The sequence below is a fragment of the Ovis canadensis genome, chromosome 15 (genome assembly GCF_042477335.2).
Source record: "Ovis canadensis isolate MfBH-ARS-UI-01 breed Bighorn chromosome 15, ARS-UI_OviCan_v2, whole genome shotgun sequence".
NCBI lineage: Eukaryota > Metazoa > Chordata > Mammalia > Artiodactyla > Bovidae > Ovis > Ovis canadensis.
The window spans coordinates 90,348,788-90,375,748 of NC_091259.1; the positions used below are offsets into that span (position 1 = coordinate 90,348,788).

General features: G+C 46.5%; 1 protein-coding gene and 1 pseudogene across 1 annotated transcript; both read right to left on the reverse strand.

Moving 5' to 3' along the window:
- Positions 1-4,815: 4,815 nt before the first annotated feature.
- LOC138420105 (ATP synthase F(0) complex subunit B1, mitochondrial pseudogene) lies at positions 4,816-6,580 on the reverse strand (annotated as a pseudogene).
- A 4,805-nt stretch (positions 6,581-11,385) lies between these two features.
- On the reverse strand, positions 11,386-26,088 carry TCN1 (transcobalamin 1). Its single transcript, XM_069553262.1, has 10 exons — positions 25,820-26,088; positions 23,749-23,841; positions 23,337-23,516; positions 22,242-22,382; positions 20,193-20,348; positions 18,789-18,967; positions 15,714-15,897; positions 13,642-13,825; positions 11,920-12,038; positions 11,386-11,613 (listed from the first exon to the last, which is right to left on the reverse strand). Exons 1-10 carry the CDS (start codon positions 25,896-25,898, stop codon positions 11,552-11,554), a joined length of 1,377 nt encoding a protein of 458 aa, XP_069409363.1. The 5' UTR covers positions 25,899-26,088; the 3' UTR covers positions 11,386-11,551.
- Positions 26,089-26,961: the final 873 nt, after the last annotated feature.

Consider the following 26,961-nt stretch of genomic DNA (forward strand, 5'->3'; position numbering starts at 1 on the left):
GGAAGCCCGAAGGCCAGCTTTTACTTGTTTTCCGTTCCACGTTTCATCCTTTCAATGGTAAACTTTCAACTGGAGTAGAGTCGCCGTACAAGGCCCTCATTCCTGCTGTACTGCAAAGCGAATCAGCCACATGTGTGTGTACCTCCCACCCTGGGGTCTCCTCCCACAGGCCACCACGGAGCTCTGAGTGGAGTTCCCTGCCAAAGGTCTGCCCTCAGCCCCAGGCCCCTGCGCGAGAGACGGCCTCGCCCGCCGCCTGCTGCCCCGTCTGCCGCAGGCCCTGCCCCTGGTCACACTGTGCGTGATTCGGTCACTGTCTGCCTGCTTCCCCACGGGGAAATCACGTGGGCCCCCACCCGTAGCGCCAGGGGCTTCCTCCATTCTGTCCACTGCTTGTCCCAGGTACGTGAGAGGCTACCTAGTCAGAATCAAAGGGATCCTTTACAAGTTTAAAATTTTGTCTTTCTATTGAAATATAGCTGATTTACGACATCATGTGAGTTCCTGGCGCACAGAGGAGCGATCCAGTTATACACGTGTAGGCTCCTGTTCATATTCTTTCCCGGTGCGCTTTGTTACAGGACATTGGACACAGTCCCCTGGGCTGTGCAACAGTCTTCATCTGCTTTATCCGTAGCACGTGCATCTGCTAACCCCAGACTCCTGAGCTGTCCCTCCCCACCGCTCAGCCCCCTGTGGTAATAGTACGCTGTTTCCTAAGTCCCTGAATCTGGTCATGTTTTGCAAATAAGCCTATTTGTATCGCATTTTAGAGTCCACATACAAGTGATCTCATGCGCTGCTTGTCTTTGACTTAGTGTGATCACATCTAGGTCTCTCCAGGTTGCTACGAACAGCATTATCAAATGCACAGTTTTTGAATGAGTGAATTAATGAGCAAATACATAGCATAGGTGATAAAGCATTTCTTTTCTCTCTTGGAGAATGTCGGCGGTGGTGTGGGGCGAGAACACAGGATACGCATCAGGGTGTGATGCACGTCTAACATCATCTTATGTTTCCACCTCCTGGCGTTCGTGCCCTTATATAATCAGTCCTCTTGAGATGGTTGGATGGCATCACCAACCCAATGGACATGAGTTTGAGTAAACTCCGGGAGTCGGTGATGGACAGGGAGGCCTGGTGTGCTGCAGTCCGTGGGGTCGCAGAGAGTCGGACACGACTGAGCGCCTGGACTGACCTGAGCTTCTCTAGCGTATGAGTTGACCTTGCTTCTGATAACTATAATACAGCAGTGATGGGATGAGGTTGCGGAAGACCAGCTCCGTCTGGCTTGCAGTCCCTGGCTCTTCCTGCCTCTTGCTCTGATGAAGCGGCTGCTGTGTTGTGAGCTTCCTTACGGAAGAGCCTGTGTCGGGAAGAGCTGAGAGCATCTTTCAGCCCACAGCCAGGCAGGGCAACAGTCACGTGAAGGAGCTTGAAAGCAGACTCTTCCCCAGTTGAGCTCTGAGATGAAGGCAGACCCAGCCAATATTTTTTTTTAAGTTGATTTGTTGTATTTTCATTCTGTTCAGTTCAAAATTTTTTGGGTTTTTTTTGGCTGCACAGCATGTGAAATCCCAGTTCCCTAATCAGGGACCAAAACCGTGGCCCCTGCAGTGGAAGCTCGGAGAGCCAGCCACTGGGACTCGAGGGAAGTCTCTCCAGCTGACATCTTGATTGCAGGTTTATGAAAGAATGGAAGCAGAGGACTCAGGCAACCTGTCCCGCCACTCCTCACCCAGAGAAACTGTGAGATAACTGTTGTTGTTTTAAGCCATTAAGTTTTAGGGTGTTATACAGCAATAAGTAACTAATACGCAGTATTTGGTGGGCGGTGAAGCAGTTTCGGGCTGCATGGTGGAGAGCCTTGTGAAAGAGTAAAGTAATCCTCACACCTTTAAGATGTGCGCATCCTAATCCCTGGAATCTGAATGCATTAGGTCAGGTGGTAAAGGGGAGACAGGCTGGGACCTGGGACCCTTTGCTGCAATGTTTGAAGCTGGACAAAGTCTCCTCAAGCCACAAAATACAAAAAAGCAATAAAGGGCTGAAAATAGCTGTGCGCATGCGCAACAGGGACAAATTCCGGACAAAAGGTACATAAAGATCAAAAAGCTCAGCTCGCACTTCTAAAGAGCTGGGAGCAAACGCAGGGTGCTGTGTAGGCCCGTCTGTGCCCACCACAAACAGGTGGGCTAAACACCTGCGCTGCCCCTCCTGCCTGACCCGTGGGCACGCACCACTACCTTCACCCCCCGTAAGGAACCAGCTCGCCTCTGCTGGGGGAGCCGGCTCGCGGGGGACTCTGTTATTTGCTCCTGATGCCCCCTGCTGTTGCAGGAGTCCAATAAAGCCTTGTCTGAGTTTCTTTTCTGGCCTCTGATCAACTTCTTTTGATTAAAGAGAGCAAGAACCCTGGTTAGTAATTATTTATATTTTCTTTGTATTTTTTGCTTGAGCTTCCTGATTTTTTTTGTGGACCATCTTGACGGGCTCAGTGTCATCACAGGGGTCCTTCTAAGTGGAAGAGGGAGGCAAGAGAGTTAGAGTCGGAGGAGACTGATGGAGGATGCAGAGGCCAGTATGATACGATTGTTGACTTTGAAGATGGTGGAGCTGAGAGCCTAGGAATGCAGGATTCCTGTGGAAGCTGGAACACGCAGGGAAAGTGATTCCCCCCTAGAAACTCTGGAAGAACACAGCCCTTTTTTGACACTTAGATTTAAGCTTCTGACCCAGTTCAAACTTCTGACCTCCAGAATTGTGAGAATAATACTGTCTTAAGCCAGTACAGTGGTGGTAATTTGTTATAGCAGCAGTAAGAATCTCATACAGGGTTGGGAACCAGCAAGATGCTGACCTTGGGTTCCAGAGCCTGTGGAACCCAAGGTGGGTTCCAGAGCATGGGTTATCTCAGCAGTAACCAGCCTGAGACAACCCATGCGCCCTTGACTTATCTTCTCTTTAAACATCCACTTTCTTGTACATTACCTCCTACAGCCAGGGTTGCTTCATGTTGACACAATTGTTTCCATTTGCAAATACTTCCAGAACAGGAACCAAAGAGTCTATAGTTTCTTAAGGAGCATGTTTTGACAGTCTTTGGCTAACTCTTGACTGGACTTCTTTATTTGTTTGTTTTTTCCTGTGCCTCAGTTTTTGGTATCTCTCTGGATATCTGAAAGGTTTATTTGTGTTAATTACTTCGTTGCAGGCATAAGTTTCTGCCTTCAGACTCAATCTAGGTTCTGATATAATCCCAAACTATAAGAGCTTCTCAGAATGCAAGTGTGGCCAGAACTAGGTTTCATTTACCAATATTCAGTTCAGTTCAGTTCAGTCGCTCAGTCGTGTCTGACTCTTTGCAATCCCATGAATTGCAGCACGCCAGGCCTCCCTGTCCATCACCAACTCCCGGAGTTCACTCAGACTCACGTCCATCGAGTCTGTGATGCCATCCAGCCATCTCATCCTCTGTCGTCCCCTTCTCCTCCTGCCCCCAATCCCTCCCAGCATCAGAGTCTTTTCCAATGAGTCAACTCTTCGCATGAGGTGGCCAAAGTACTGGAGCTTCAGCTTTAGCATCATTCCTTCCAAAGAAATCCCAGGGCTGATCTCCTTCATAATGGACTGGTTGGATCTCCTTGCTGTCCAAGGGACTCTCAAGAGTCTTCTCCAACACCACAGTTCAAAAGCATCAACTCTTCAGTGCTCAGCCTTCTTCACAGTCCAACTCTCACATCCATACATGACCACTGGAAAAACCATAGCCTTGACTAGACAGACCTTAGTCGGCAAAGTAATGTCTCTGCTTTTGAATATGCTATCTAGGTTGGTCATAACTTTTCTTCCAAGGAGTAAGTGTCTTTTAATTTCATGACTGCAATCACCATCTGCAGTGATTTTGGAGCTCCCCAAAGTAAAGTCTGACACTGTTTCCACTGTTTCCCCATCTATTTCCCATGAAGTGATGGGACCAGATGCCATGATCTTCGTTTTCTGAATGTTGAGTTTTAAACCAACTTTTTCGCTCTCCTCTTTCATTTTCATCAAGAGGCTTTTTAGTTCCTCTTCACTTTCTGCCATAAGGGTGGTGTCATCTGCATATCTGAGGTTATTGATATTTCTCCCGGCAATCTTGATTCCAGCTTGTGTTTCTTCCAGTCCAGCATTTCTCATGATGTACTCTGCATAGAAGTTAAATAAGCAGGGTGACAATATACAGCCTTGACGTACTCCTTCTCCTATTTGGAACAAATCTGTTGTTCCATGTCCAGTTCTAACTGTTGCTTCCTGACCTGCATACAGATTTCTCAAGAGGCAGGTCAGGTGGTCTGGTATTCCCATCTCTTTCAGAATTTTCCACAGTTTATTGCGGTCCAACAGTCAAAGGCTTTGGCATAGTCAATAAAGCAGAAATAGATGTTTTTCTGGAACTCTCTTGCTTTTTCCATGATCCAGCGGATATTCGCAATTTGATCTCTGGTTCCTCTGCCTTTCTAAAACCAGCTTGAACATCTGGAAGTTCACGGTTCACGTATTGCTGAAGCCTAGCTTAGAGAATTTTGAGCATTACTTTACTAGTGTGTAAGATGAGTGTAATTGTGCGGTAGTTTGAGCATTCTTTGGCATTGCCTTTCTTTGGGATTGGAATGAAAACTGACCTTTTCCAGTCCTGTGGCCACTGCTGAGTTTTCCAAATTTGCTAGCATACTGAGTGCAGCACTTTCATAGCATCATCTTCCAGGATTTGAAATAGTTCAACTGGAATTCCATCACCTCCTCTAGCTTTGTTCATAGTGATGCTTTCTTTTTTTTTTTAACTGTCACTTTATTGTTAAGATGGCTGAATTAATTACAAATTTAAACTATAACTTTGGTAATTTTTACCCAGGTACCAAATTTTATTCAAAGAAACTGCTTATTTAAAAGTGATCACAGGACAACTCAAAATGTACAGCAAGATGAATTAGAGAAAGATCTTACTGACCAATAGATTGTTTCAATTCTCTCACTGTATCAGACTCAAAACTTTTCATTTATAGGAAAGGTAAACTGTAACTTCAGTAGATAACAATACAGAAAGATTTTATCACATTGACTGGTTTCCATTTAGTCAGTCAACTGTTTCTAGCTGTCTCAATAGGGACAGATGTGTTTACATAACTGGCTGAGCTTGCGCCTTCTTTGCGAGCAGCTTTAGATCTGCGATGCACTTGGCGATTGTTTCCTTCTCCTGCTGTGCAGAGATGCTCTGCACCACATGCTTCTCCACCCAGTTTATCATGTGCTCTTGTTCCTTCTGACGCATCATATTCTGCACAGAGATGTGATAGTCCAGGCGATTCTTTACCTCCCTGTATACTCTATGCAGCCGTTCCCGGTAAGTAACCTCCAAGGCCATAGCAATGTTATTCCTTTGAACATCAAAAAGGTAATGGCGCTTTTGAACCAGTGCCTGCTGTGACTTCTCCATATCAATAGCATCCTGGATTTGTTTGATGGACGCCTGTTTCACCTCTTCCAGTTGGGCAATTTTTTGCTCATTGAGTTTATCAGCAAATTCCCCAACAGAGGCACCATATTTTTTAACTACATAGACAAGGAACCCTATTGTTGATATGGCAGAGGCGGTCTCTGGAGTTATCACGTATATTTCTTTGGAGAGTAAATATAAGATAAGCCCAGTTCCAAGCACATAGGGTCCTGTTACACCAGTTTTAGGATAAAGGAACTGGAAGAATTCCTCAGGGATCAGCCCAAAATGAACTTTCCCTCCATGTTCAGGAAGAGGTGGTACAGGGGCAAGACTTGGCTGCCCTGTGTGAAAGATCCTCGTTGCCTGCAATACCCCTGGACCGAGGAAGGCTGCGTTCTTCAGAGACGGGGCTGCTGCGGCGGCGGCAGAAAGTACCACCCGGGACAGCATTGTCAGGTAGCGTTCGCACAGCAATCTTCCCGCCCCAGTGACCCCGACAGAAGAAACTGTCAGGGACAGAAGCAAGATGGACGCTCCCGTAGTGATGCTTTCTAAGGCCCACTTGACTTCACATTCCAGGATGTCTGGCTCTAGATGAGTGATAACATCATCATGTTTATCTGGGTCGTGAAGATCTTTTTTGTACAGTTCTTCCGTGTATTCTTGCCACCTCTTCTTAATATCTTCTGCTTTTGTTAGGTCCAGACCATTTCTGTCCTTTATTGAGCCCATGTTTGCATGAAAGGTTCCCTTGGTATCTCTAATTTTCTTGAAGAGATCTCTAGTCTTTCCCATTCTGTTCTTTTCCTCTATTTCTTTGCATTGATCGCTGAAGAAGGCTTTCTTCTCTCTTCTTGCTATTCTTTGGAACTCTGCATTCAGATGCTTATACCTTTCCTTTTCTCCTTTGCTTTTCACCTCTCTTCTTTTCACAGGTATTTGTAAGGCCTCCCCAGACAGCCATTTTGCTTTTTTGCATTTCTTTTCCATGGGGATGGTCTTGATCCCTGTCTCCTGTACAATGTCACGAACCTCATTCCAAGTTCATCAGGCACTCTATCTATCAGATCTAGTCCATTAAATCTATTTCTCACTCCCACTGTATAATCATAAGGGATTTGATTTAGGTCATACCTGAATGGTCTAGCGGTTTTCCCTACTTTCTTCAATTTAAGTCTGAATTTGGCAATGAGGAGTTCATGATCTGAGCCACAGTCAGCTCCTGGTCTTGTTTTTGTTGACTGTATAGAGCTTCTCCATCTCTAGCTGCAAAGAATATAATCAGTCTGATTTCAGTGTTGACCATCTGGTGATGTCCATGTGTAGAGTCTTCTCTTGTGTTGTTGGAAGAGGGTGTTTGCTATGACCAGTGCTTTTTCTTGGCAAAACTCTATTAGTCTTTGCCCTGCTTCATTCCATATTGCAAGGCCAAATTTGCCTGTTACTCCAGGTGTTTCTTGACTTCCTACTTTTGCATTCCAGTCCTCTATAATGAAAAGGACATCTTTTTGGGGTGTTAGTTCTAAAAGGTCTTGTAGGTCTTCATAGAACCTTTCAACTTCAGCTTCTTCAGCATTACTGGTTGGGGCATAGGCTTGGATAACTGTGATATTGAGTGGTTTGCCTTGGAAACGAACAGAGATCATTCTGTCGATTTTGAGATTGCATCCAAGTACTGCATTTAGGACTCTTTTGTTGACCATGATGGCTACTCCATTTCTTCTGAGGGATTCCTGCCTGCAGTAGTAGATATAATGGTCATCTGAGTTAAATTCACCCATTCCAGTCCATCTTAGTTCGCTGATTCCTAGAATGTTGATGTTCACTCTTGCAATCTCCTGTTTGACCACTTCCAATTTGCCTTGATTCACGGACCTGACATTCCAGGTTCCTATGCAATATTGCTCTTTACAGCATCGGACCTTGTTTCTATCACCAATATTAGTGAAATGCTAAAGGAATATTATTCTATTGACCTTCTTGTCTGTTTCTGAGACTGAGGCCATTTCTACCAGACAGCAGTGTTACTACCTTCTACTTAGAGACCGCTGACTGGGAGAAACTCATCTTTCTCTGCCAGAAATCGAGGCTAGCTGTGCTAAAGGGAAGTGTTGGAAAGCATGGTGCATAAAGTGAGGTTTGGTATTTTGCCCACTCAGAATTAAAGGAGAATTGCAAAGAAAATGACTTTCATGCTGTGATGGCATAGTATTTGATTCCATGTTGATACACTGAGGAGATGAATTTCTTATACCACTTTTAGGAAAATTAGTCTAAAGAAATTGGGTAACAGGCAAACTTGGCCATGGAGTACAGAATGAAGCAGGGCAAAGGCTAAGAGAGTTTTGCCAAGAGAACACACTGGTCATAGCAAACACCCTCTTCCAACAACACAAGAGAAGACTCTACACATGGACATCACCAGATGGTCAACACCGAAATCAGTTTGATTATATTCTTTGCAGCCAAAGATGGAGAAGCTCTATACAGTCAACAAAAACAAGACCAGGAGCTGACTGTGGCTCAGATCATGAACTCCTTATTGCCAAATTCAGACTGAAATTGAAGAAAGTAGGGAAAACCACTAGACCATTCAGGTATGACCTAAATCAAATCGCTTATGATTATACAGCGGAAGTGAGAAATAGATTTAATGGACTAGATCTGATAGACAGAGTGCCTGATGAACTATGGACGGAGGTTCGTGACATTGTACAGGAGGCAGAGATCAAGACCATCCCCAAGAAAAAGAAATGCAAAAAGGCAAAATGAATGTCTGGGGAGGCCTTACAAATAGCTGAGGAAGGAAGAGAACTGAAAGGCAAAGGAGAAAAGGAAAGATATAAGCATTTGAATGCAGAGTTCCAAAGAACAGCAAGGAGAGATAAGAAAGCCTACCTCAATGCAAAGAAATAAAAAACAACAGAATGGGAAAGACTAGAGATCTCTTCAAGAAAATTAGAGATACCAAGGGAACATTTCATGCAAAGATGGGCTTGATAAAGGACAGAAATGGTAGGGACCTAACAGAATCAGAAGATATTAAGAAGAGTTGGCAAGAATACACAGAAGAACTGTACAAAAAAGAGCTTCACTACCAAGATAATCACGATGGTGTGATCACTCACCTAGAACCAGACATCCTGGAATGGGAAGTCAAGTGGGCCTTAGAAAGCATCACTACAAACAAAGCTAGAGGAGGTGATGGAATTCCAGTTGAACTAGTTCAAATCCTGAAAGATGATGCTATGAAAGTGCTGCACTCAGTATGCCAGCAAATTTGGAAAACTCAGCAGTGGCCACAGGACTGGAAAAGGTCAGTTTTCATTCCAATCCCAAAGAAAGGCAATGCCAAAGAATGCTCAAACTATTGAACAATTGCACTCATCTCACAAGCTAGCAAAGTAATGCTCAAAATTCTCTAAGCCAGGCTTCAGCAATACGTGAATCGTGAACTTCCAGATGTTCAAGCTGGTTTTAGAAAAGGCAGAGGAACCAGAGTTCAAATTGCCAACATCTGTTGGATCATCGAAAAAGCAAAAGAGTTCCAGTAAAACATCTATTTCTGCTTTATTGACTATGCCAGAGCTGTTGACTGTGTGGATCACAATAAACTGTGGAAAATTCTGAAAGAGATGGGAATACCAGACCACCTGACCTGCCTCTTGAGAAATCTGTATGCAGGTCAGGAAGCAACAGTTAGAACTGGACATGGAACAACAGATTTGTTCCAAGTAGGAAAAGGAGTACATCAAGGCTGTATATTGTCACCCTGCTTATTTAACTTCTATGCAGAGTACATCATGAGAAACGCTGGACTGGAAGAAACACAAGCTGGAATCAAGATTGCTGGGAGAAATGTCAATAACCCAGATATGCAGATGTCACCACCCTTATGGTAGAAAGTGAAGAGGAACTAAAAAGCCTCTTGATGAAAGTGAAAGAGGAGAGTGAAAAGGTTGGCTTAAAACTGAACATCCAGAGAACTAACATCATGGTATCTGGTCCCATCACTTCATGGGAAATGGATGGGGAAACAGGGGAAACAGTGTCAGACTTTATTTTGGGGGGCTCCAAAATCACTGCAGATGGTGACTGCAGCCATGAAATTAAAAGATGCTTCTTGGAAGAAAAGCTATGACCAACCTAGACAGCATATTAAAAGGCAGAGACATTACTTTGCCAACAAAGGTCCATCTAGTCAAAGCTATGATTTTTCTAGTGGTCATGTATGGATGTGAGAGTTGGACTGTGAAGAAAGCTGAGCACCAAAGAACTGATGCTTTTGAACTATGATGTTGGAGAAGACTCTTGAAAGTCCCTTGGACTGCAAGGAGATTAAACCAATCAGTCCTGGGAGATCAGTCCTGAATATTCACTGGAAGGACTGATGCTGAAGCTGAAGGTCTAGTTCTTTGGCCACCTGATGCGAAGAGCTGATTCATCAGAGAAGACTGTGATCCTGGGGAAAGACTGAAGGCAGGAGGAGAAGGGGACCACAGAGGATGAGATGGTTCAACAGAGATGAGTTTGAGTAAGCTCAGGGAGGGATTGAAGGACAGGGAAGCCTGGCGTGCTGCAGCCCGTGGGGTCGGAGAGAGTCAGACATGACCGAGCCCGTTAGCAACAGTCTTAAGCCATTATTCCCCTCCTTCACGTCGACTGCAGAATCTATAAAGATATCTGACAGCGGGCACCCCATCACAGAACCGTGGAAGTCCCCCTGCCTCTAGCTGAGTTTTCAGGATGTCACGCAGACCCCAGAGGATGGAATCCATTGCTGTCCAGCTGAGAACTGTTTCACTCCCGGTTCCTGAAGACCAGGGCAGAGTTGAACCTGAGAGTCGATGATCAGTGCCCGCAGCAGTGAGCAGGAGGAGCGTTCAGCCCCTGACCGTAAAGCAGGGTGGCTGCTGGGGGGGAGGGAAGAAGAGAATCTTGAAAACACAAGGAGAAATGAGGGAGATGTTGCTGAACTAAGTTCACTAATTCGGCCTGGAGGCCTCTTCCTTTTGGACGCTATTATCACATTTTTTAAAGATTTGTGTGTGTGTGTGTGTGTGTGGACCATTTGTAAGGTCTTTATTAAATCTGTTATAATGCTGCTTCTGTTTAGGTCCCCACCCAGAGATCGAGTCTGCACCGCTGCGCCGGGAGGTGACGCCTCAGCCTCGGACCGCCAGGGGCGTTCCGTGCAGGCGACTTTAAGTGGGTTGCTCTGTGCTTCATCTGAAGCATTTTTGGCATCTTAAAGGCGTCTCTGGTTCGTACCTGGATGTGCCCACAGCTCAGGTACTCAGTATACGGTGTAACCCAGTTCAGGCTTAGACATGATTCAACTTTTTTTTTTTTTTATGTGAGTTCTGCTGAACTGAACATTGGAGTCATTTCTTTTTCTGCATGTGGATTTGGTGATGTGCCTATGAGAGTGATTTTCATGGTGAAATAGGAGAAGAAATAAGATTTTCACGGTGAAATCAGAGAAGTGGGACCTAGGGGAGGCAGCTGGCGACAGGGATGAAACGGCTCCTCAAGCCTTGTGCGCTGACTTTCACGGACAGGCCTCCCGTTTTACTCCGCCTAGGGCAGTATTTTTCTCTCTACCCACCCGCTGCCTGTATGAGGCCAACGTGTCTCTTCAGTTCCTCCCTTGCCCCCAGAGACCTCAGTCTCCCTACGAGACGCCTCCTCAATCTCACTGGTTGCTGCTGCACCATTTGAGTTAGAACCTTCTCTCCATCTCCCCCAGTTGCCCAAGGTCGCCCAGAGAGTTAGCAGGGGAACTGTGAGCAGAACTCAGCGTCTTAGACAGGTGGGTCTAATCTTTTTCACTTCGGTTCTTCCTGAGGTAGTCTTCCCTCTAATAGTAATTCCCTTTGGTATTAAATGATTAGAGCGTGCTCTTTCTGTGTAGCTGTTGGTCTTTTATTGGACACTCAAAGAGAGAAGTAGAGGCTATTGATGTGCTGTGAGGATTGAGATATAAATGAAAAAGAACATGTAAGCTCAATTTCCACATAGAATTGTCCCACAGAAGGCTCAGACCCAGCTGAGGAGGGTTTGAATTTATTAGTATTTGCTCCAACGAACCTCCAAATTGTCTCCATTTTGGACAACATGACTCCCAGCTCCTGAAAAGGAAGGAGGAGACGTGGCTCCAGTGAGTTGATCACCAAATCATCAAATAATGGATCTGGCTCTCCTAGACCCTTGGAGAAGGAAACGGCACCCCCCCACCACCACCACGTGTTCTTGCCTGGGAGACCCCATGGACAGAGGAGCCTGGCGGACTGCAGCCCATGGGGTCCCAGAGAGTCAGGCCCGACTGCGAGACTGCACACTCTCATACCCTTGGCGTGTCCCCGAAGCACACACACTCACACGCGACCGCTCCAGGCGCCTCACTCTGCAGGGCTGTTTCTCGTCCTCCGCCTTACCTTGGGTCAGTGGCTGGCCATTGCTCAGAAGTTTCCAGTAGGTTCTGTCTTTACTACTGGCGCTTATGCCCTGAACAGAGGTGACGAAGGGGCCCCACGAGGTCTCCTCCACTGTGAAGCTGTGGGGAATAGCGAGTTGGTACATGGATTCAGGATGTTCCAAGGCAACTCTCCCATGGGCACTTCTTTTATGCACCTAAGAATCACTGGGAGATATTACACAGACCTCCTGGCCTTCTTCCCAGATACTTGATTCTGGAGATCTGGGCCAGAACCAGGAATCTGCATGTTTTATCAACACTCTAGGTCATTCTGAGGCAGGCAGTCTACAATCCATGCAGATTATAGAAACGCTGCCCGTGGTTTCTGCCCCTCTCTCCTGCCATTGTAGACACTTTGCCATCAACGGTCCCTGATCTTCTACCCACGACACTAACGGTTTGAAGATGCTAAACAGTGCAAGAAAGTGTTAACCAGTTGTCCCAGAGGTACTCAGGAAAAGGAAAGGATAACTTAATAGCTCATGTTTACTTATTAAGAAGTGACATAATTGACATTTGTTTCATAGTCTCTAGTCAGATTTTTCTATCTTCCTGGGATCACTTGAAAACAGGCTTTATAAGGACAGACACACACAGATACATATTTTCTTCTGTATGACTTTCTCTGTTGCATCTTAGAGCATGTTATTAGACGCAATAAATGCCAGTTAGGCTTAAGGATCCATTTAAGCCGTATTTTTCAGAGGTGAAGCCAATATCTGCATTTTAATATTAAACCTCTCCAGGCCAGGGAGCCTTACCTGAGGAGTCCCTGAATCGCCTATAAGGTGGAGGCGGCCTGGAGAAGCTCCCCAGTCTCTGTGAAACCTCAGATTTAAACGACAAGTCTTGCACTCACAGATTTAGAGAGTGAACTCGTGGTTACCGGGGGAAAGGGTGGCTGGTGGAGGTGGGGTGGCGTAGACTGAGAGTTTGGGATCGACATGTACATGCTGCTGTGTGTAAAACAGACAACCAGCAGGGACCTGCTTACAGCATAGGGAGCTCTGCTCAGCAGTCTACAGTAGCCTAGATGGGAAAGGAATTTGCAAAAAAATAGATACTTTTATGGGTATCGGAATCACTTTGCTGTATACCTGTAACTAACATGATTGTTAATCAACTATACTCCAATATAAAATAAAAAACCACAAATGACACATTTTATGCATTTGTTCATTTTCTGGGATGAGAATTCCACTCACCTGACTTTCAAAGGGGTCAGTGATTAAAAGCCAATTAAAACGCACTATTCTAGACACAAAATGTGTGACTCAGATTCTGTTAATTGGAGGAGTTCTGCTGACAGAAGAGAGATCCCTGGTACTTATTTGTCTGCCTGTTAATATCTGCTAAGTGCTGGAAGAGGAAATATTTCCCTTCCCTTTTTAAAATCCATGTGCTGTGCTATGAGGATGAGCAGCAAAGCTACTAACTGAGAAGTGTTTTAAATGTACACTGTACGCTGGTGTGGATGTATTCCTGCTGAGTCATAATCACATTAGATTCCTTAACCTTAGGCTAACTATTGGGCTTCCCTCATAGCTCAGGTGGTAAAGAACAGCCTGCAATGCAGGAGACCTGGGTTCGATTCCTGGGTTGGGAAGATCCCCCGGAGAAGGGAAAGGCTCCCCACTCCAGTGCTCTGGCCTGCAGAATTCCATGGACTGTGTAGACGTACCGAAATAGAGCCTCGTTTTTCTCCTGAGCAGCCTTCATCACATCGAGGAAGACAGAACCCTTTCTCACGGTGACTTGGGTGTGACTTGTCTTGTTGATTCGCACAGAATATTTGACTAAGATGTTCAAGGGTGCAGTTGTGGGCGTCGCCATATCAGGCTTTTCAGTGGAGACGTTGAATTTGACTGGCAGAGACAGGAAAGTAGAGGAGAATTATTATTCAGAAGAATAAAAACGATGTCAGAGTCTGCACACCTCTCCAAACCTATGCAACGACTCTTTCCCTGTTAATGCGGAAGAGGGTTTATACCAGGAGCCCGGATCAGCAATCGGGGGGTGGGGAATGAGTGGGTATCTCTCAGACAACTAAAGCACAAATTAAAACCAGATACTCACCGGCTTGTGGAGGCTCGTGTTTGCCTCAGCTTCCAGCTGTTGCGGCAAATCAGTTGCCCCGTTTCCCGTTTCTCACAGAGGCTCCTGATCTTTCTTTTTTTTTTTTTGCATTGGTGCAGCATACAATAATGCCCCACCCCTTTTCTTTCCTTTTTTTGAGTACTTGCTGATTTTTTTCCTTTTAGTGATTTTAAAAAATAAGTCATTTATTAATGTGTTTGTTTTTGGCTGTGCTGGGTCTTTTCTACTGTGGGCCTTCCTCTAGACATGGTGAGCGGGGTGGCTGCCTCTAGCTGTGAGGTGGCAACACTTCCTGCTCCTTGCTGTGGCTTCTCTGGTTCTGGCACACGCTCCAGGGCACGAGGGCCCCAGGGGTCGCGGCTCCCAGGCTCCAGAGCACAGGCTCCGGAGACGCGGTGCGTGGGCGCTCAGCACGTGGGGTCGTCCCGGGCCGGGGACTGAACCCGCGTCTCCTGCCCTGGCAGGCGGATCCCATACAACTGAGCCACCAGGGGAACCCCCGGGCCTTTTAATTTTTTACTGAAGTATTGACACACAACGTTGCGTTAGTTTCACAGGTAAAACACGCCTCGACATTTATATACATGAGGAATCGATCAGCACTGGGACTCTAGTAACCACCTGTCACCATACAAAGTTACTACAATAGCGCTGACGGTATTCTGGGTGCTGCACACTATATTGCCATGAAGCGTTTATTTTATGACAGGAAGTCTGTCTCCTAGCATCCTTCCCCTAGTTTTCCCAACCCCTGCCTTTTTATTTGTTAACATTTTTAGAGAGCATTACGTGCCAGGCGCTGTGTGCTATTTGGCATGAATTACCTTCTTCAGTCCTTACTAGTGCTGGTTACATACGTTGTCATTGGCATCCCTTACGGTAGAAAACTTTAAGCTTAGGGTTTTGTCCAAGTTCCCTAAACCCATACGTGGCTGAATCAGAAATGAGCAAGACAGAAGGAAAAGGCTCCCTTCTTCATCCCTTGTTGCAAAATCAGTGGTTTGATTAATGGTTCAAGCTGTAATTTCCTTATAACACTGCCACATTCTTTCCCATTGACGTCCCGTCTCTGGGTGCTCACGCATCGAGCCCAGTGAAAAGCCGGAGACGTTACACTTTTTAGGTTGGGAATGATGCTCAGAAAATCTCTCTGTATCCAGCAGTCAGAAAGCACCCCTTGAGAGACTGACACCCTTTAGTCACTTTCCAGCTGGCTTCATGGCAAAGAATCTGCCTGCCAACGCAGGAGACACAAGAGATGCTAGTTTAATCCCTGGGCAGGGAAGATCCCTTGGAGCAGGAAATGGCAACTCACTCCAGCATTCTTGCCTGGGAAATTACATGAACAGAGGAGCCTGGTGGGCTACAGTCCAGGGGGTCCCAAAGAGTGGGATACGACTCAGCAAGCACGTTTATCTGTTAATCAACGCTGCCTTGTTGTCAGTGTTTGAACCAGGAACAGCATCTACTACCCTAATAAGGACAAATCCTCTGGCAGTTTTGGTCCCTGATGGCATGGAGGGCTGCGTTTTGTCTGGGAACTGTTACACTGTTCCCAGACAGGTTTAACTGGTTCCTTCTGGTTCCCAAGGACATCTCAGCCTTACACACTTTGGGTGTTATGCTGAAAGGCAAAACTGTCCATTAGTGCTATACCTGGATTGTGGCCACAAGAAGGGCTGATGACATCCAGATAGGTCTTTCCCATCAAGGCAGGTAAGATCTGGGCTGCAGCAATCGGCAGGTAAAATACTCCCTGAGAAATGTTGTCAAATACTGTGCGCAGAGTTTCTCGGCAATTTCTTTCATTTTTGTAATAGTCCGATGAGACAAACAGAGCCTTGTGTGTGTGTGTGTGTGTGTGTGTGTGAGAGAGAGAGAGAGAGAGAGAGAGAGAGAGAGAGAGAGAGAGAGAGAAAGAGAAGGGGAGAGAATGAGAATGGATGGGAGACACTTCACATTGTGGGAAAGCTTGAATCTAATTTGGCAAATCTTGTTTGTACATTGACTACATGGGAACCACCTTAGACTGCTAAGGTACCTTTCAAGAAGCTTATAAGCTAGTTTGGGTGGGGAGGTGGGGATTGTTTAACCACTCAAGCTTTCATAGCATCAATGAGAACAGTCTTTCTCTACCGTATTCACTCTTTACTGCTGACACTGAAGCCATACGAGATAGTCTTAACTATGAGATAGTGTTAACCAAATAGGTTTAATAGAAAGGAATCCCTAAGATGAAGGTCCTAAGACCGGTGTCTCCAACCCCCAGCCCCACCCTGGGGGCCGCGCCGCAAGGGGTGAGCAGCAGGCCGGTCAGGGAAGCTCCCCTTACCCCTCCCCAGCGCCCACCTTACCTCCTGCACCTCCGCCTGCGTTACTGTCTGAACTGTCCCGCCCCCACTCCCGCAGAAAAATGGAATTGTCTTCCATGAAACTGGCCCCTGGTGCCGAAAAGGTCGGGGACCTGTGCCCTAAGAGAAGGGCCTCCCTGGGGGCTCAGCTGGGAAAGCAGCTGCCCGCAGTGCGGGAGACCTGGGTGTGATCGCTGCGTTGGGAAGAGCCCCCGAGGAGGGCACGGCGGCCCGCTCCGGCGTTCTGGCCTGGAGAGGCCCGCGGACAGAGGCGCCTGGCGGGCTACAGCCCGTGGGGTTGCAGAGTCAGACACGACGGAGCGGCTAAGCATAGCGAAGCCTGGGAGAGGCGTCCGGCAGCGCGGTCTCCCCGAAGGGGAAGGGGAAGAGCTCTTAGGCATCAGTGAGGCGGCGGAAGGCCCGGCAGGGAAGGCGGCAGCGAGCAGGGCCCGGAGCTGCGGCGGCGGCTCGGTGGGGACAGGCGGAGGTGGGCGTGCGGCCGAAGCGGGCAACGTAGGCACGGCCAGGACCAGCCTGCTGTGGTGAGAGTGTCTGAGTTTCAGTAAGACCCCCAGAGGATGCCTCTTGGCTTCGGAGGACCGGTGTAGCGAGGACACGCGGCAGCCAGCCTGGAGAAGAGCGTCGCAGCCGGGCCGGCAGACCCTGAAGGTCCTGGGGTGGTTGCTGGACACTGGGAAGCCTAAGAGGGTCTTGAACAGAAACTCTGCAGGCAGCAGGTGTAAACTGGACTCAAGGGGCAGCATGACAGGGTAGGGAAATTTAAGAGGGTATGTATTAATTTCCTGGGAAATCCCATGGACGGAGGATCCTGGGGGCTACAGTCCATGGGGTCGAAAGAGTTGGACAGGATTCAATGGCTAAACAACGACAAGAGTAAGACAAGGACTAAGGTGGACTGAGCTTGAAAATACTGATCTGTAGTTTCTCGAGAAGGACAGTTCCCCTTTCCATCTTTTCTTGAAGACTCTTAAAGGTAACCAGGTGGTCAGTCAGGGTTGGTTTTGTTTTGTTTTTTTTTTTTTTTTGGTGAGTTATTAAAAACAGCACAAAAAGAAAACTCGTTAGGGACTTCTCTGGTGGTCCAGGGGCTAACACTCTGTGGGGTGGAGTGGTTGAAACCCCATGCTCTGAATGCATGGGGCACAGGTTTGATCCCTGGTCTGAGAATTAAGATCCCCCATACTTTGGGGCATGGCCAAAAAGTAAATAAAAGTTAAACAGGTCATCCTAAAAAATCTCATCACATTCTATCTTCTTTTATAAACAATGTGGGGGGTAAGCAGCTCTCGATCCTGCCATGGATGACCACCACCTGCAGGCTGACCAAGACCGAGCCCACGCTCCACACCTGAACTTGTGTATTACCGACTGGCGTGGGATGTGAGCATTAGTGCTTTCTAAAAGCTCCTCTCCTCTAGGTAAATCAGACGTGCACCCAGAACAGGAAGCCACTGCTTTATGTTAATTCCTAGCATAGCCAGTGTAATAAAGAAGAGCAACAACACGGACAGCCTTTAAGACTGGACCCTTATTTACATCATCATCACCTTGTCGTTTTCTGCAGGAGCCCGGTGCCGTTGGACTGAACACTCTGATCTTCCTGCGCTTTCGTCCTTGCTTCTTCTCTCTCTATGAAAATCCTCTTGTCCCGGGTCAGCCTGGCAGGCCCCAATTCATACAAAGACTTGGTGAAATCCCTTTTTCCCCTGTGTGCTTTTCCTCATCTCTTCTTGTAGCTACCCCTTAGCGTTGAGCTGATCAGTGACTAAACTCAGGAATACATTCTTGGTCTTCAAAGAACACACACAGGGCAGTGTAAGCATTGAGTGTGAGTTCTGACACCAACTATTTTGGTCCCACCGCCTCTCCATCACTCTTGGGCTTTGCTCTGTTAGGCGATTGACTGGTACTCTGTGATTCATGCTCTTAGTCTAGGAAATGGAGGTAATAATTCTTTCTCCATTGGGTGGTTGTGCATTAGTGACTTTATGTCAATAATTATCACCTGCTGTTACTGCCTCTGCTACTTCTTATTTCCATAACAATAACGTGATTTGGGAGGTAAGACAAAACACTGACCAATGAATGGTATGTGGTAAAGCAGGAAATGACGTGTTAAAAGAGCAACAAAGCAGACTGCAGTGGGCACTAACTAGCATTGAGTGCAGGCAGGAAAGCCGCACAGAAATACTGGGTGTGGCAGGTAAGGAGAGGGTGCACTTCAGGCGGGGGGGCGGGGAATCGTGATTAAAACAAAGTCAGGCGGATAGTGAGTCCTCAGGAGACCGAGAGGAAGGAGGAAGATGCAGCCTTCCGCCATGACCCCGTTCTCTGTCTCCTGGTTCGCCTTCTGACTTACCTGCATGGCCTCTCCCGTGCTAAATACGTTTCCAAGGAGGCCCTGTTTTCCCTCGGCCTGCATCTTGTTTGCCAGTGACGCTATGTAGCCGCTGATCTTACGCTTTGTGCTCGCGCCCATCTTCTTTTGTGTATCCCTCTGCACACACGTCAGAGCAAGGACAGCCATCGCTCCGGTATCTGTCAGGAAGCAAAACACTGGTGACCGAGTGACTAACCCTCCCGGGTTCACCCTGGACTGAGTGGTTTCCTGGTACGTGGGGCTTTCGAAACGAACAATAGGAGGCCTCCAGGCAGAACGGGGTGCTTGGTCATGCTCGTTAACGATGCAAGACAAGAATTTCCAGGTGCAGTAGCCAGCCTCTCGCCCTGACCTCTCAAGTATGTCAAGATTCCTTCCTTATGTGGGTAGCCGTGAGCCTTGCACCAGGAACTCGCGTCTCGGTCACAAAAACACAGTCGATTTGTCGGTGCAAACACACAGTCTCCTTTTAGGTCGTGGGTGTTTTCATCTTTTTCATCTTTCAGCCACGTTGGCAAAGAGATTGAGAAAACCGAGGATGATACACCAAACAAAAATGTCTCTACCTTTCCAAGTTTTTCATTAGACTGATTTGCAAATAGCACTTAGGAGAACTGTTTATTCAATAAACACCCTTAATGGGGAGGATATGGCAAGAGATGAGAAGAGTCAGGGTAAGACCTGTTTTTCTGGCTCATTTCTTGGTTCCTTCTGTTTTCTTTAGGTCTGCTGCCTTCCCTCTCATAAAGAGAAACATAAGAAATTCACATTCTCCTTATTACTCTGAGACACTGGATGGTGACTTTCTTAGAGCTTCTTGGAGAAAAATGAGTTTGTGGATCTGTCTAAAAGGGACTCCTTTTTGGATGTGTAAGCTGATCCCGTGGGAAATTTCTGGTCCTTTTCCATGATGTATACACACCTTATTGATCAAAATATTGCTTCTTACCACTGGGGAGAGTGTACTGTTCAAGTCAGGCCAGGCATCCAAACGATTCCAATGGGTTAGAGAAAGATGCCAGGTTGAGATAGGTGAATTCCACTGCATTCTCTTTCTCTAACATTTATGCGTCCTGAGATATCTTATCTGATAATCCTCATGATCTATCCTCATTTTACAAGTGGGAAAATTAAAGTTGAGCGCTAACATCCATTGGCTACTCAGAGAAAAGGGGAAGGAACTGGGCCCTTTTACTGCACTGTACATCTACAAAGAGGCTTAGAAACCATCCAATATCCATTCTTCGAAAAAATCCTCTTCTGAGAAGACTAAGGTAGTGAGGAAAGAAAAAACTCAAGTGCTTATTGGTAGAAAAATATGAAAGAGAAGGCTTCCTGGTGCCCATGACCTTGAAACCAAGGGAACTGGGTTTAATGACTTACCTACCGAGAACTGGTCCTCAAAATAATAGTTCTTATTTTCAGGAGTGAAGTAATAAGTCACACTGGTGATTGAGTAGCGCCCGTTGAACAGACACAAGGCCAACAGGGCCAGACTGAGCTGGTAATAGTTAGTCAGTGGGTTGCCGCCGTGCGCCTCTGTCAGGGAGGGAAGGAACAGCTTATTCATGCAGGTGGTCCTGGAACAGTACATTTTAACTTACTACTTTCTACTTACTCTGTCTCCAGTTCTTTACATTTAAAGAGAGGCGAATAAGCAAGGCAAGAGATTGCTCAGAGAAACAGCAAGCTTGAGGCATTTAAAGGCTTTTAAGGTCCACCAAAGGCTTCCCTGGTGGCTCAGACAGTACGGAATCTGCCTGCAATGTGGGAGACCTGGGTTAGATCCCTGGGTCAGGAAGGTCCCCTGGAGAAGGGAACAGTGTCCCAGTCCAGTCTTCTTGCCTGGAGAATCCCATGGACAGAGGAGCCTGGCGGGCTCCTCCATGGGGTTGCAGTGTCAGACATGAGTAAACAGCTAACACTTTCACTTTCAAGGGCCACCAAATTCAGCTCCTCTCCTTTTACTTTATGCCTCAGGAAATTTGGCATTGAAGAGAGAAAAGTACTGTTCTCCCAGCAATCCCACTCCTGGGCATGTACCCTGAGAAAACACTAATTCAAAAAGATCTGTGCACCCCAGTGTTCGTTGCAGCCCTATTTACAATAGCCAGGACGTAGAAGCAAGCTGACAGAGGCATGCAGAAAGGTGTGGTGCACATACACAATGGAATATTACTAAGCCACCGAGAGGAACAGAGCAATGCCATTTGCAGCAACATGCGTGGGCCTAGGGATTCTCACGCTGAGTTAAGTCAGCACAGAGAGACAAGCAGCATATCAGATCACTTATGTGTGGGATCTGAGGAAAAGGTACAGACGAACTTAGTTACAGAGCAGAAGTGGAGTCACAGGTGTAGAAAACAAGCTTATGGCTATGCCGAGGGATAAGAGGTGGGGAGAGATAAATGGAGGCTGGGGCCGACATACGGACAGCCACATCCCACTCCTGGCGACCCCAGGGACTGTGGCCTCTGTCTGTGGGATTCTCCAGGCAAGCATACTGGGCCAGCAGCAGCGAGACTGCACCCAGGCCTGGCACACGGTGTGTGCCCAGTCGCTCAGTCGTGTCTGAGTCTTCACGGCCCCCTGGACTGTAGCCCTCCAGGCTCCTCTGTCCTTGGGATTTTCTAGGCAAGAATACCGGAGTGGGTTGCCATTTCCTTCTCTGAGATTCAGCCATGTCTCCTGTGTTGCAGGCTGGTTGTTTCCCGTGTGAGCTACCAGCCCATATCCACACTGCTGTGTGCAGAATAGATGACGAATACGGACCTGCTGTGTAGCACAGGAAAGCCCACTCAGCACTCTGTAATGGCCTGTATAGGGAAAGAGTCTAAAAGAAGAGCGGGCAGATGGCTATTAATATAGAACCAATTCACTTTGCTGTACACCTAAAGCTGAAACAACATTATACATCCACCACACTCCAATAAAAATGTAAAGAAACACTATCCTGATGTTCAGATGGTTACAGAGTGAGAACTGGAACCCAGGAGTGCGTCTCACTAGCAGCCGCGACACTCAGCCTGTGTTTCGGCGTCTCTGCCATCTTTGTTCTTGTACCAGAATCATTAAGCGTACACTTTGGTACTTATGACACAATGTCTCATCTTGATCAGCTATTTCTGGTGTAATTTGTTCAAAAGCCAAGCTTCTGCAGAGACCTGTGACCTGTGTGTTTGCATGTGGGAGTGTGTATTTATCATCCAGTGCGAGGTAAGCTTGACGTAGGGTCAATGCTTAATTGAACATATTGGAAAAGAAAACTCAAGACACATCTGAAAGAAAGAAGAAGGGACAGTGGTCTCCAAAGGTGCAGTGGGATGAGTGGAGGGAAGAAGAGAAGGAGCGAGCAGCCGGAAACTGCATGCAGCTCTCCACCAGTGGAGGAGAGACAACGGCATCCCGGGCCTCTGAGCGTGTGATTCTCACCCATGTTCTGAATTTCTGCTTGGAATTTGACTCCAAGTTTGCTAACCAGATGAGCACCACGTATAAACTCTCTATCCTGATTTTCACATGCTCCCAAAGCCAGAATATCCAAGGCAAGCTCTCCCGAGGTTAACTCCATCTCTGAAAAGGAAAGCGTTCAAGTTAAACGAGGTGCGTGCGCGTGATTTTTTTTGCCGCCTGCCTTCCTTGCCATTTATATTGCTGTCGCTGTTTTGTCCTGTTCTACTCTTTCCTAATGTTTTATTGTCCTCTTCTTTATCCCCCCAGAGCCTTTCCTAGCAGAGCTGTATAAATGCAACCTAGATCTTAGTCTTTCCCATGAAGTTGCAGGCTCTTTTAGGGATCAAGAAATCCTTGAACGAATAGAGACAGATAAATAATAAAGCCTTGGAATCTTCCTCCTTGAGGGCGCCATCTCACCAGGATAGGAATAATCGACTTGTATTTAAAATATCCAAATTCTCAGGCTTCTCCTATCCTCACAGTAGTATTGTTGGGTAGGGAGGGGTGGCTGTGTCTTCCCCTTATGCTCAGTGTTGAAATGAGAGTTTCAGTGTGGACTCGGGTCTCAATTCCAGTCCGTATCTCCACAACTCCGTGGTCACCTCTCTGCTGTCAGCTTTCTTGGTTGTGGCCCATGCTCTTGTCTGGTCCTGAACTCAACTTAATGACGTAAATCTTAATGGATGAGCATGTATGATTTCTTTTGCTTTTCCTATTTTCAGGGCCCAAAGAAGGAAAGCTTCACTCTACAGTAAGCGGCAGGGGGTTGAGGATTTGAGGTACTTTTTGTCACCTCAATTAAAAAAATTTTACGTGAACTGTATTTTGAGAAAACCCCACTACATACTTGGACTAGATATTTTTTGAAAATTAGGGGACATTGGTTTATAACATTATACAAGCTTCACGTGCACAGTATTTTATTTCTACTTCTGTTCATCTCAAGTTTTCTACAGCTAAGATGGATGTACCAGGGATGACCTGGACACACAATTTTTAGGACTCACTGGAGATCGTCTTTATAGATGGGTAAGCCTTTCCCTAAATGTTCTGGGGAATATAGGCGCTCACCTCTGCTATTTATGTCTTCTTTGATTTGTCCACTCAGCTGCTGTTCTAGCCTTTGACTCTTAATCCCAACAAGTCTGAAGGTCAACAGGACGTTGGCATCTTGGAACCGTTTGGTGTACTTTGCGTTTAGCATCGTGTTTATCAGAGGTTCTATATGCCAGAAGTTGGTTTCATTTACCGCTGTGGAAGGGAGAGAGGAAATAAGAAGCACACACATAGAATATTAGGGCTAAGAGCAGGAATGATGCTAAAATATTTGGTAGCAGGCATGGCATAGACACAGACCCACTTGGTGGCCACTGGTGATGTTGCTGGAATGAGATAGGGAGGTCTGGAGCCCCACTCTGCCATGTATTGTATTGCTTCTTTGCCAACCAGCATGTTAATGCTTAAACAACTGGATCAGCCTTACCAATGCACACCTTCCAAGTCCCCGCCTGCAACCCAGTCTGCTTTCTGGATTCAGTCGTCTTCTCCTCCATCTTCTTCTTCACCTGGGTTAATGCTGACAAGAAGGAGAGAGAAGAGAAAGAAGGCAAAAGTTCTCCCTGTCATTAGTGATTGACCCCAGAGCTGCATTGCCTGATTGCCCAACTGGCCAGGCATCAAGATCAAGGCATTATTCAGCAGGGAGGACCCTTTGAAAAGCCTTCCAGTTTTAGCCTACAATGTGTCCAAGTCCCAGGGGCAAGGATGGAGGGAGTCCTTCTATACTGTGGAATTAAAAAGAGAATCCAGAGCTCCCAAGAAACCTGGAGGAGATGAGTTAACCATCACTGGAAATATTTCTCAGTGTACTTTGACCATCACCTAAGAAAATCCTTCCCATCTCCAGATTATCTCATGGGCTTGGGGAATAGTGAAACGAACGCGAACCTTGGGCTCAGGAAGATCTTTCCTGGGGTCTTCACTCCTTAACTTGTAACTGGGGGTGAGTTATGTAACTTTCCTGACTTCAAGAAGTCAAGAAACAGCCAAAGAGAATGGACAAGAAACCACCAAATAAGCTAGAAGATGCTGTATGCGCTGTTACTTCTAGCTCAGCTCGAATTTCTGTCACTGTCCTTAGCGAGTCCAGGAAATGTTATTTTTCTTGCCCACCTGCCTTTAATAGAGAGAGTTAGGAAGATCTGAACGGAGTGATTGAAGAAGGTCATGGTTTGTTACGGGCATACGTGGACAGTTGTGAGTCACCTCTGAGATTCAGCTCAGCAGATTTTTTGGCACTGAAATAGACTTCCTTAGTTCCTGGTAAAGGAACAACTCAGGTCAACTTCCGTAACTACTAAAAGCAAAGTGAATTATTTTGTGCTGTGAATGAAACCTCAAAAGCCTGATGGAGAAGCCCTCTTCTTATGCCACAACTGAGGAAAAGACAGGCCAGGAGAAAGAATTAAGAGCTGGCAGACTCTGAGCTTTCATCTTTCCGCCGTGGGATGGATTTCTTCTTGTAGGCTAGAGAGACCAGGGAGATATAGCTGCAGCTGGTGCCACACAGTAGCATCACCTCTGGCCTGGTCTGAAGCTCAATTCCATGGTAAAGAATTCCAACAGAGAAATTATGAACTTGTGAGCTGTATAATACTTCAAGAAACCACCTGCTTCAACAACCGTCTTTGGTTATTCTTCATTTATGAATGAAGCTAAAATGATTCATGGGACTTCCCTGTCAGTCCAGTGGTTAAAATTCTGTGCTTCCAAAGCAGGGCGTCCAGGTTCGATTCCTGGCCAGGGAACTAGATCCCACATGCCACCACTAAGACCCAGCACAGCCAAATACACAAACAAATAAACGTTAAAAAAGCACTGGTTCATTCAGTTACTAAGGGGTCCCACCCGACCTGAGGCCAGCTTTTCCTTTAGTCACTTAGTATTTTTTAATAGAACCACGCAGTCTCTGGCGCCTCTACCCAAAGGAGAGATGATGGGTTTTTACCCATGTTCCATGGGGAAGAGTTGAAAAGAGGAAGATGTACAGCTTAGAAGATCTAACTAGGTCAGGACAAGACAGCAATCTTCATTATTTGGAAGACATTATTAACATTACTTTTTTCTTTGTAGTTACAAGGAGTTAACCCCAAACCTTTGGGTTGAACTTCTTAAAAATAGATTGTATCTCAAAGTCACAAGATATCTGTCCATGATCTGAAAACTTGTCTGAGGTCATGAATTTTCTGTTGTTAAAAATGAAAGAGAAAAGACAGTTCCTTGACAGGGCTGTTGTAGTAGAAAGGATCCTAGCCTAGGAAGAAGAGCGAAACAAGTTAATACTGGATCTCTGAGCCCTCTTAGAATAACATGCATCGTAGAACTGTCCCCCCCCCCCCCCACCTCCTGTCACCCTTTAGGTCGCTCATAGAGCCCAGCGGCATCCAACATTGGAACCGGGCCTTTTCTCAGGTAACTACACAGTAGCCTCCGGGAGACTGCCGTAGCTCAAAATGCTCAAAGTTGAGAGCAACTTTAGCTCAAAGCACACTCACCGTGCATCTGGCATAGTTGACTCGGAATAAGAGAGAAGACTAGCAGCCCCGCTAGGGCGAGCTGGCGTGATGGTCTCATCTCTCCAGCCGTGCTCAGGAGTGGTGAGGCTGGGCTGGCTCTTTATGGGTGATGGACGGAGGGTACTGGGAGCTCCTCCTTCCGTTTGCCTCAATCTCTTTCACTCAAGCAAATATTGAGTAATGTCAGGAGGTGTGGTCAAGTGCATTTGCCCAAATAGCGTAATAAACCAGGAAGACTTGAAAGGCATGGCTAGGGAGAATGAGGAAATGATATTTCTTTGCTTCCCATCTTAAACCATTAGGGTTCAAGTTCCTTTCAGTCCAATGAGAATAAATTATGTGAATGACTGTTTTCAGTGATGTTCCCTCTTTCCCATTTCACCTCCTGAGAGATTCAGTGTGATGGGGGCAGGGCTTACAACATATAAAAATGGAAGCAGATGTTGTGATTCTGAAGTTGGAACAGGCAGGATGGGGGAGCTTGGCATATGGGAAGGTCTTTGGCATAGTTCTTTTTTTTTAGTTTTTAAAAAATTTTAGGCATAGTGGTTTTTGACCTAAGATTTTTCTTTTTCCCAAGAGTTTCCCCTGAGAGTTTTCTGGCCCAGGAGGAACACATTGAGATACACATCAGCTGTGGATTTCGAATGTACCAGGAAGGATGCTACATGCTGCGTGTAAGAAATGTCCATCCTAGTTCTTCCAAACACTATTAACGAGTCCTCTGGCTTTAAAATGTTTGCTCAGGGTCAGCAAGCTGGTGGAATACAAAGTCTCTGATATATACCCCCACAGAAGTGGTCATTTTAGCAGTCATTCATGGACAAGAGTTGCTACCTGAAAACTTTAGGTTTCAGGTAGGATGTTGTAAACCCCAGTGGAGTCCTCGAGGAGGGCTGTATTGAGAAAGCAAACCAAAGGAGACGGACTCGAGTTTCCAAAGAAGCAGGCAAGCGCGACACCACCAGACGGGCCAGTAAACAGCCCTGACGGATGTCTGCGAAACACAGGCGGGAAGAAGCGCCTTGACGTCGGTCTTGGCAGTGATTTGTTTGGATGTGACACCAAGAGCATGAATAGTAAAAAGGAAAATAAACGAGCAGGACTATGTCAAACTGAAA

Coding starts and splice junctions, on each gene's coding strand:
- TCN1 (XM_069553262.1), bottom strand. CDS start 25,898: ATGAGACCATCACGCCAGCTCGCCCTAGCGGGGCTGCTAGTCTTCTCT. Junction 20,349..22,241: donor AGCAGAAATTCAGAACATGG/GTGAGAATCACA, acceptor CCTCCCTGACAG/AGGCGCACGGCGGCAACCCA. Junction 11,614..11,919: donor TGGCCAGCCACTGACCCAAG/GTAAGGCGGAGG, acceptor CTTCCTTTTCAG/GAGCTGGGAGTCATGTTGTC.